The sequence below is a fragment of the Daphnia magna genome, linkage group LG4, assembly GCF_020631705.1.
Source record: "Daphnia magna isolate NIES linkage group LG4, ASM2063170v1.1, whole genome shotgun sequence".
Taxonomy (NCBI): domain Eukaryota; kingdom Metazoa; phylum Arthropoda; class Branchiopoda; order Diplostraca; family Daphniidae; genus Daphnia; species Daphnia magna.
Genome location: NC_059185.1, coordinates 6,753,736 through 6,763,743, shown reverse-complemented (window position 1 = coordinate 6,763,743; position 10,008 = coordinate 6,753,736). Strand labels below are relative to the sequence as shown.

At 42.6% G+C, this 10,008-nt stretch overlaps 1 protein-coding gene and 9 non-coding genes across 10 annotated transcripts; 8 read left to right on the top strand and 2 right to left on the bottom strand.

The window, feature by feature from the left end:
- The first annotated feature begins 2,399 nt into the window (after positions 1 to 2,399).
- LOC123471419 lies at positions 2,400 to 5,422 on the top strand. Its single transcript, XM_045172666.1, is given in 2 exon segments — positions 2,400 to 3,211; positions 3,214 to 5,422. Coding segments are annotated over 2 exon segments (1,917 nt in total). The 5' UTR covers positions 2,400 to 2,676; the 3' UTR covers positions 4,596 to 5,422.
- A 267-nt stretch (positions 5,423 to 5,689) lies between these two features.
- Trnap-ugg lies at positions 5,690 to 5,761 on the top strand. Its single transcript has one exon. It is a non-coding gene; the product is annotated as a tRNA-Pro (tRNA).
- Positions 5,762 to 6,110: 349 nt separating this feature from the next.
- On the top strand, positions 6,111 to 6,192 carry Trnal-aag. The gene has a single exon. It is a non-coding gene; the product is annotated as a tRNA-Leu (tRNA).
- A 101-nt stretch (positions 6,193 to 6,293) lies between these two features.
- Positions 6,294 to 6,366, top strand: Trnar-ucg. The gene has a single exon. It is a non-coding gene; the product is annotated as a tRNA-Arg (tRNA).
- Positions 6,367 to 6,926: 560 nt separating this feature from the next.
- On the bottom strand, positions 6,927 to 6,998 carry Trnaq-uug. Its single transcript has one exon. It is a non-coding gene; the product is annotated as a tRNA-Gln (tRNA).
- Positions 6,999 to 7,623: 625 nt separating this feature from the next.
- On the top strand, positions 7,624 to 7,730 carry Trnay-gua. Its single transcript has 2 exons — positions 7,624 to 7,660; positions 7,695 to 7,730. It is a non-coding gene; the product is annotated as a tRNA-Tyr (tRNA).
- A 561-nt stretch (positions 7,731 to 8,291) lies between these two features.
- On the top strand, positions 8,292 to 8,373 carry Trnal-aag. Its single transcript has one exon. It is a non-coding gene; the product is annotated as a tRNA-Leu (tRNA).
- A 101-nt stretch (positions 8,374 to 8,474) lies between these two features.
- Positions 8,475 to 8,547, top strand: Trnar-ucg. Its single transcript has one exon. It is a non-coding gene; the product is annotated as a tRNA-Arg (tRNA).
- Positions 8,548 to 9,107: 560 nt separating this feature from the next.
- Trnaq-uug lies at positions 9,108 to 9,179 on the bottom strand. The gene has a single exon. It is a non-coding gene; the product is annotated as a tRNA-Gln (tRNA).
- Positions 9,180 to 9,804: 625 nt separating this feature from the next.
- Trnay-gua lies at positions 9,805 to 9,911 on the top strand. Its single transcript has 2 exons — positions 9,805 to 9,841; positions 9,876 to 9,911. It is a non-coding gene; the product is annotated as a tRNA-Tyr (tRNA).
- The last annotated feature ends 97 nt before the right edge of the window (positions 9,912 to 10,008 follow it).

Sequence of the window (10,008 nt, the reverse complement as noted above, 5' to 3'; positions counted from 1 at the left end):
ATGTGTGAATCAGTGCAATATCTAGGGCATGTGATTTCAGCCAATGGAATCGCCCCGGACCCAGAGAAAATTACACTGTTGAAAAATTATAAAAGGCCGACAACCATTGTAGAAATTCAATCGTTCTTAGGGCTCGCATCCTACTATCGGCGTTTTATCAAAAATTTCGCGGATATCGCGCATCCGTTAATAGAATTGACTAAAAAGAAAAAGGACAGGGATAATAACAACAAGAAAGTTAAGAAAATTGTAAGAGAACAGAATGCTGGGGATGCCACCTTCACATGGGGAGAGGCCGAACAAAAGGCTTTCGAAACGTTACGCGAATGTCTCATTACGCCACCTGTCGTCGCCTTCCCTGATTTCGATAAAGAGTTCCTTATTTTCACCGACGCTAGTAACTATGGAATCGGCGCGGTGCTCAGTCAAATTCAGGATGGGAAGGAAGTCGTGATTGCGTATTCGAGTAGACACTTGAATTCGGCGGAACGGAACTACTCAGCTATAGAGCGCGAAGCTTTAGCCATCGTTTATGGAATCAAAAGATACCGTCACTATTTACAGGACGACAAATTTGAAATCATTAGCGATCATAGACCACTCCAGTGGTTGGAAACCCATAAGGATGAGAAAAGCAGACTAGGTAGATGGGCGATTGAATTGTCGGCAGTCAAGTATAAAATTACTCACAAACCAGGAAAGGAGCACGCAAACGCAGACTTCTTCTCTCGTATTCGTGTTGTAACTGCCGAGGAACGAACGGATTTCACTGACAATATTATCGAGGAGCAACGAAAAGATGAAACTTGTTCAAAAATCATTCGTTATCTCAACGAAGGTACATTGTCCGAACAAGACGAATTGGAAAACCCAGACTGGATAAAGGAGATCGAACTGTTCCACATTAAACAAGGGGTTTTGAGGAGGGATTTTCTCCCACCATCGAAAAAAGGAGGCAATTCATTCAAGAGCAAACGGTCGTGCCGTATTCATTGAGGAAAAGTATTATTAAAGAATATCACGCTTCGCTATTAGCAGGGCACCTCGCCTTTTTACGAACGTATCTCCGGATACGGGATAAATACTATTGGCCCCACATGTTGCGTGATATTAAGGATTATTGTAAGTCATGCGAAGCTTGTGCGTTACAAAGACGGGTAGTAACGAGAGCGTTCTTACACCCGTTAGATATCGCGACGGCTCCATTCGAAGTTATCGGCATGGATTTTCTAGGGCCGATTAAACCCGAATCCTCTAAAGGAAATAAATATGTACTCGTCATGACTGATGCTTTCTCTAAATGGACCGAGGTCGTAGCCTTGCCCGATCAAACAGCAGAAACGACCTGTCGGGCACTGATGGACAAAATCGTTTTATATCATGGGCCCCCAAAAATTATCATAACAGATAGGGGGACGAATTTCACATCTCAATTATTCAACAGTTTATGTCAAGAGCTCAGGACTAAACATAAGACAACGACGGCGTATCATCCTCAATCGAATGGGATGACAGAACGCTTTAATAAAACAGTGGTGGACATGGTGCGAAAATATATTGCTAACGGCTTCGAGCAATGGGAAGAAGTCCTCGGCCCAATGGCCTCGGCATATAGAAACTCAGTACACTCTTCCACGATGGAGAGTCCGTATTTTTTAATTACAGCGAGGGACCCAAACATGGTTGTCGACAGGTTTTTAAGACCGGAACCGGAGTTAATCACCCCTCGTGATTACAAAAGCCAAACGATGCAACGGCTAAGAGAAGGTTTTGCGCTAGCCAGAGAAAACCTATTGGAAGCTAGAAGGCAGCAAAAGATCCAGTATGATAAGAGAGCCAAGGAAGAGAACTTTCAAGTAGGTGATCGCGTCCTCCTGGACGTAAGGGTCACTCAATTAGGAACGAGCAAAAAATTAAACCCTCGATATCAAGGCCCCTTTCGAGTTTCAAAAGTCTTCCCTAACCATACGGTGGAAATCCGTACGTACAATGGAAATGGTATCCAGCTTACGCACGTCAACCGCCTGAAGGCGTTGACAGAGTGCATGATTTGGAGAGATGAGGAATGCGTCGATTTCGACAATTTACGAGAGTCTAAGCTAAGAGCCACCAGGCTAAGAGAAGAGGACTCCGACAACGAAGAGGATCTTGCCGACGTAGAAGCAAGAGATGAAGTCAATACCCCGGATCACGAAGGTGACAGGGAACTGATTGAATTGGACGCTGTCGCGCCGAATGACGTCAGAGACGCCCACTTAATTGATTTCGACCCTCTCATCCACTTGAACCAGGCGGCTACAAAAGAACCCATCGGATACCAGATCGAACCAAATCTGGGTCATGAGCCAAGTCGAGTTGACTGGTCAAACCTCCCCCCTCCGCTAACCCCCTTAGAGTACCTCCAGCACCCCTGGAAGGAAGTAACACAATTGTACGCCCAAAAAGAGCTACTCGTCCTCCGGACAGGTTCCGAGACTTCCTATTAGATTAGCGATAAACACCCAGCCCCACTCCCATCTTCCTCTACCGTTGTATACTCGTCTTGTTCCGTAAAATTTTTTTTGTGGTTGTTTGCCCATTCAACATGTTAGTTCGGTATATCAGACTCAATTTGTCTTCTTCTCTAGTTATTTCGTGTTAGTTCTCCTCGCCAGCCTACACACGACAGGGGCCATCATGACCACTGTATGTGACTGTAGTAACGAGCGAAAGGATGGGTTCATCGCCTTCGACGATGAAGACTGCCTCCTTGGATCGGAAGATCCTGCCCCCCAAAAAAATGTTACGTACACCCTGTACTCCCATTTACCAGAAGTTAAACGATTCCCAGGACACGTTTGTCGCATGTGGGCGGTCACTCGATCTATCTTTACCGACTTCTTCGGTTGGCATTACACTACTGAAAGTAAATGGGCCGTCCCAGTATCCACTTCCGACTGTGAAGAAATGCGGGATCTAAGGAAATGCAAAAACGAGACAATGTACGCGAAAGGCAGTCACAAGTACACCTATGACGTGATACCCTCGTTACAGCCGGTTTGGATGACAAAACGTTGGGCCGTCACATTCCATTGTAAAATCGCGGAGGTCGCACTGGAAAGTGAGTGCGACAATTGCACTATCAACTCCCCCGTCGGTACAATCGAATTCCCCTATAACGGATCCGTGACCAGAAACCTTCAAACGCTTATTTGGGAAGACGCGTACAAAGAAAAAAACCATGTGATCTCAAACTAGCAGGCGAATCGGTAAACGACGGCCTGTTGTACAAGACTCACGACCCAAAAATGCGACGCTTACAGGATCGGATCAGCCAAACAGACTACCTCGTTAATGTTACGAAGGAATTAGAACGGTGTGGCAAATCCGCCTTGTTCAGCATAAATGGAATGGAAAAAATCCTGATTGTCATTAACATACCAACGCCGGAACTGTATACCTCATATGCCTTGGGTTTTACGAACGCTACAGAACCACTAGCCACTCCATTGTTAGTCGAAGTACACTCAAACGGGTCTTACGACAGCATCGATTCCCAGAATACCACAGAGCGTAAGATTCCGGCGTCATTAGCAGCAGAGATCAAGCAGGCGGCTCATCATCAATATACCAGGGATCTGGCACTAGACCAAGTAAATCGGCTGGCGAATGAAATTAGACGCCTCCAATGCGAGAACCGAAAAGCAACACGCAATAGTATCCTCTTGAGTGCTAAGAACGATGGGTGGTACGCGGCTACCCAACTCCAACTGCCTAGTTGTTCAAGATTAACGGTGTATGGAGCGCAGGTTGAGGTTGCACGTTGCGCACCTTTTAATGTATCCTTCGGGGCCGAGCGGACGAAATGTGGAAATCAGCCCCGTTTTATGAACTTCACAATAGCCCATAACGGATGGCAACTTGTTCCATATCACCCATGTTATTGGCCCGAACCTAACTACGTCAACTTTAATGGGAAAACTCACATCTACGCGGATGGTGGGTGGGTTCCGGTAATCTCAACAGTTCCAACAAACGGCAGACGCCTGGTCGGATTGGCGACGTATGAAGCTGATAATTCTCTACAAAATTTTTTGCAAATGAATCCCGCGATGCAAAACGGGCCGTTGAGTCACGCGTCGGTGATGGCCGACATCTTGGCTTCTATTCATGAACATTACCCAGAAGATAACTCACGTCAATTACTGACATCAAACGTACTCATTCATCACGGCGACGCACCGAACATTGATTTCGTCGCTAAGATCGGTGGATGGGTAAAGAATTTCGGAGCAGTCTCGGGATTTGGCGCGTTGTCAGTATTGGCCGTGAGATTTTGCGGAATCGGTTCGCTACTACTCAAGGCTTTCCCCCTCCTTTCCAAAATCCTCCAAATGACTTGTTTCAAAAAGCCTCCATTGGCCATCACCGCTGCAGATCTACCCATGTCCATCGACGTACAACCAACAGCAGTGACCAACCCATCCCAATCCACCGCATCCGCATCGACAGCAGTTCCACCACGCCGTACGCGACCGCGCCAACCACGACCGCCAAACACGACTCAGGAAGGCGAGGCCTTCTTACCACGTAGACAGCCACGAAGAGTAGAATAAAATTGCCATAGTGTCGTTTTTTTATCACTAGTACCTTTCCTTTTCCCTTATAATTTCGCCGCTGTGTACCTATAATCAATATGCTCCAATTGTGTAATTTCGCCGCTGTGTACCTATAATCAATATGCTCCAATTTGTGTACTTTCCTTAAAACCCTCTTCTAGACTCAATAGCATAATTTTCTGGTGTCGGATTGTCCACTTTTCAAACCATGTTTCATTTTTTCGTCTCCTAAGTAGAAACGGGTCAGCAAAGGAAGTTACAAGGGAGAATGTAAAAGAGATCAAAAGTATACGCACCCCCCAAAAACAAAAACAAAAAAGCACTGTAATAATACTCACGAAGGATATGCCGGCTGAATGGTTCAACTCGGGAGCACGACAAATAGACGAAGTCTAATCCAGGAAACTGAAACGTCGTACCCGTGTCATCAGCGTAGGATTCACACATCATTCGATGAAACTAAAATACAGAAGCTGGGACTGATTGTTGCGGGACGCAACAAAAGAGGAGGGGGGGTGATGTAAAGAATCGAGATCTCTGACAACAGAGAAACGATGTCTTCGACTTTCTAAAAAGTCACCCCTCTGGCGCCCCAAGCAATACGGGGAGTTGACCGTTGCGGGAAAAACCCCCCTTGTTCTCGAACAAAGAGGAAGGTCAAGTTGACCGTTGGAAAGGACGCTACCACGACCCACGCCAACCAAGGAAAAAATGCTTCCTCAAGACCTAATAAATAGGACTAGATTTAGCTTGCCCCTTCAGTCTTCTCTTCTCTCTCTCGCCAGTTGTGCCGATCTGTTCCGACCTGTGCCAGCCTAAATACAATGCGGTAAAGCAAAAGATTTTATTTACTTTTAAATTCATGTGATAGTTTGCACGCTCCACGCGCGTGTAAACTATTACAAATAATAAGTTATCCATAGGTCGCTGGTTCAAATCCGGCTCGAAGGAATGGATTGACCATATATGTTTCTAACTATAAATGATTCGAAATGTGAGGAGAGATCAGCTACAGCTAAAGATGGCCAATATGACGTCAGAAGCTACAAGACACTAAAAATTAAACTCAACACATAGTCTGTAATATGTGTGGCTCATTGGTCTAGTGGTATGATTCCTGCTTTGGGTGTAGGAGGCCCCGGGTTCAAATCCCGGATGAGCCCAATGTTAATCCAAACCGATTATAGAAATATCTTTCATGTGACTTAAATGTGAAAACTTGCATCATTCATTATTGTCCGTAGATACACTTTTCCATTTGTCTTGAATTTCTCTGAAAACGAGTTAATGAATCTTTACCATTGGCTTTCTGTGTTCCTTAAAATAAGTAAATTAAACCATTTGTAACTTAAAGAACCTCTCTGGAGGTTAAACAAAATGAATAATTTACATGTCCAACGATAATACCAAACCAAGCTACTAACCAATCTACCAGATTGATTCACGTGTTGTAATTGGAGACTTATTTTCGTTTTTTTCGCACCGGGAAACATCTGTTTGCCGAATCAGTAGGGTAGCGTGGCCGAGCGGTCTAAGGCGTTGGTTTAAGGCACCAGTCTCTTCGGAGGCGTGGGTTCGAATCCCATCGCTGCCATTCATTACAAATCTACACAGAACTTATCTTTAAAGATAATGTTTGAGCGAACCATGGCATGATAATTTAAATTTCAATAATTCATGCAACAACAACAATATGGTCGTGTGGCCTAATGGATAAGGCGTCGGACTTCGGATCCGAAGATTGCAGGTTCGAGTCCTGCTACGATCAGTTATATATTTATAGTCACTTTTAGTAAATTGATGATACAACCCTGATGGCAATAGAAATATATTCTACAATACTACCATCGAGCTATTACCTGACTATCCCCAAAATTAGCTCCTAATTGTATGCGATGTTTCAAGGGCATATACCAAGGTGGGAGTTAAAGAAGTACTTCGGAAGGTGGTCATTACAAAGACTTTAACATTCGATGTTTTCTTTGACACTCCCAACGATGGTTTCTAAACGCAACGGCTAGGCATATTTTAATCCTGCTGAACTAGCACAGATAGAACTTTGGTTTCTTCTTTGATCTCGGCTGACCGTCGTTCTTATCTTTCATTAAAAAGAAGAACATCACTTGTAAATCTAGTAGTTTAAATTTTAGAAAACGCGGGACCATCCGGGAATTGAACCCGGGATCACTTACACCCGAAGCAAGTATCATACTACTAGACCAATGAGCCTTTCACGCGTTATATAAGTCGCGTATAATAAAAAAGTATTCATTGTTACTTATCATCAAAACTGAATGGCCTTACAAGGGTGAAACTGTTAAAAATTAGAGGTTCCACTGAGAATCGAACTCAGATTATCAGAGTCAAAGTCTGATGTGATAACCATTACACCATGGAACCTTGTTTTCAGCTCGCCTACGTCAAAATGCGAAAATTCTATTACGCCTCACGACCATTTGGATGGTAGAAAACAACTGCTAAACATTTTAAATATGAAAGCATTTAATTTTCAATACAAACAGTAGTGCTTACTGACACATTTAGAATTGTTTCTTCAATGGAGACCAAAGACAATTTAGTTCACTAGGAATTGTTTCAACAACTTTGATTTTCGAGTTAAATTGCTGTTTGCTTAAATAATAAGAGAGTATAAATAATCCGCTATCTAGGACTACAAGTTTTTTTCACTCTAAACCCCCGAACACGGCACAACCATTTTACCTCTAAGGTTCAGACGTACCCAAATGCCATCTGGATGCGTTTCTTTAAGATGGATTCTTTAAGAAGGGGCTTGTTACGCCCTAGTAAGGCGTAGCAAAAGTGCCCCTGTGGACGCAGCTTAAAAAAGGGAAAAGAGTTTTAAGAGAAAAATTCATCCCCGGCTTAACCAACAGCCAAATATGTTTAAGACGGATTGCGACCCAACCTCTCAAGTTCCTTGTCATATTACGCAATGCTTAATGGTGTTCTAGACGCGTTCATGTAAAGACATATACATTTGACATTTTCCGCCCATCAATAACATCCTTCGATAGCTCAGTTGGTAGAGCGGTGGACTGTAGAATCGAAAATAGTATTAGGATTAAATAATAAGTTATCCATAGGTCGCTGGTTCAAATCCGGCTCGAAGGAATGGATTGACCATATATGTTTCTAACTATAAATGATTCGAAATGTGAGGAGAGATCAGCTACAGCTAAAGATGGCCAATATGACGTCAGAAGCTACAAGACACTAAAAATTAAACTCAACACATAGTCTGTAATATGTGTGGCTCATTGGTCTAGTGGTATGATTCCTGATTTGGGTGTAGGATTCCCCGGGTTCAAATCCCGGATGAGCCCAATGTTAATCCAAACCTATTATAGAAATATCATTCATGTGACTTAAATGTGAAAACTTGCATCATCCATTATTGTCCGTAGATACACTTTTCCATATGTCTTGAATTTCTCTGAAAACGAGTTAATGAATCTTTACCATTGGCTTTCTGTGTTCCTTAAAATAAGTAAATTAAACCATTTGTAACTTAAAGAACCTCTCTAGAGGTTAAACAAAATGAATAATTTACATGTCCAACGATAATACCAAACCAAGCTACTAACCAATCTACCAGATTGATTCACGTGTTGTAATTGGAGACTTATTTTCGTTTTTTTCGCACCGGGAAACATCTGTTTGCCGAATCAGAAGGGTAGCGTGGCCGAGCGGTCTAAGGCGCTGGTTTAAGGCACCAGTCTCTTCGGAGGCGTGGGTTCGAATCCCATCGCTGCCATTCATTACAAATCTACACAGAACTTATCTTTAAAGATTATGTTTGAGCGAACCATGGCATGATAATTTAAATTTCAATAATTCATGCAACAACAACAATATGGTCGTGTGGCCTAATGGATAAGGCGTCGGACTTCGGATCCGAAAATTGCAGGTTCGAGTCCTGCTACGATCAGTTATATATTTGTAGTCACTTTTAGTAAATTGATGATACAACCCTGATGGCAATAGAAATATATTCTACAATACTACCATCGAGCTATTACCTGACTATCCCCTGAATTAGCTCCTAATTGTATGCGATGTTTCAAGGGCATATACCAAGGTGGGAGTTAAAGAAGTACTTCGGAAGGTGGTCATTACAAAGACTTTAACATTCGATGTTTTCTTTGACACTCCCAACGATGGTTTCTAAACGCAACGGCTAGGCATATTTTAATCCTGCTGAACTAGCACAGATAGAACTTTGGTTTCTTCTTTGATCTCGGCTGACCGTCGTTCTTATCTTTCATTAAAAAGAAGAACATCACTTGTAAATCTAGTAGTTTAAATTTTAGAAAACGCGGGCCCATCCGGGAATTGAACCCGGGATCACTTACACCCGAAGCAAGTATCATACTACTAGACCAATGAGCGTTTCACGCGTTATATAAGTCGCGTATAATAAAAAAGTATTCATTGTTACTTATCATCAAAACTGAATGGCCTTACAAGGGTGAAACTGTTAAAAATTAGAGGTTCCACTGAGAATCGAACTCAGATTATCAGAGTCAAAGTCTGATGTGATAACCATTACACCATGGAACCTTGTTTTCAGCTCGCCTACGTCAAAATGCGAAAATTCTATTACGCCTCACGACCATTTGGATGGTAGAAAACAACTGCTAAACATTTTAAATATGAAAGCATTTAATTTTCAATACAAACAGTAGTGCTTACTGACACATTTAGAATTGTTTCTTCAATGGAGACCAAAGACAATTTAGTTCACTAGGAATTGTTTCAACAACTTTGATTTTCGAGTTAAATTGCTGTTTGCTTAAATAATAAGAGAGTATAAATAATCCGCTATCTAGGACTACAAGTTTTTTTCACTCTAAACCCCCGAACACGGCACAACCATTTTACCTCTAAGGTTCAGACGTACCCAAATGCCATCTGGATGCGTTTCTTTAAGATGGATTCTTTAAGAAGGGGCTTGTTACGCCCTAGTAAGGCGTAGCAAAAGTGCCCCTGTGGACGCAGCTTAAAAAAGGGAAAAGAGTTTTAAGAGAAAAATTCATCCCCGGCTTAACCAACAGCCAAATATGTTTAAGACGGATTGCGACCCAACCTCTCAAGTTCCTTGTCATATTACGCAATGCTTAATGGTGTTCTAGACGCGTTCATGTAAAGACATATACATTTGACATTTTCCGCCCATTAATAACATCCTTCGATAGCTCAGTTGGTAGAGCGGTGGACTGTAGAATCGAAAACAGTATTAGCATTAAATAATAAGTTATCCATAGGTCGCTGGTTCAAATCCGGCTCGAAGGAATGGATTGACCATATATGTTTCTAACTATAAATGATTCGAAATGTGAGGAGAGATCAGCTACAGCTAAAGATGGCCAATATGACGTCAGAAGCTACA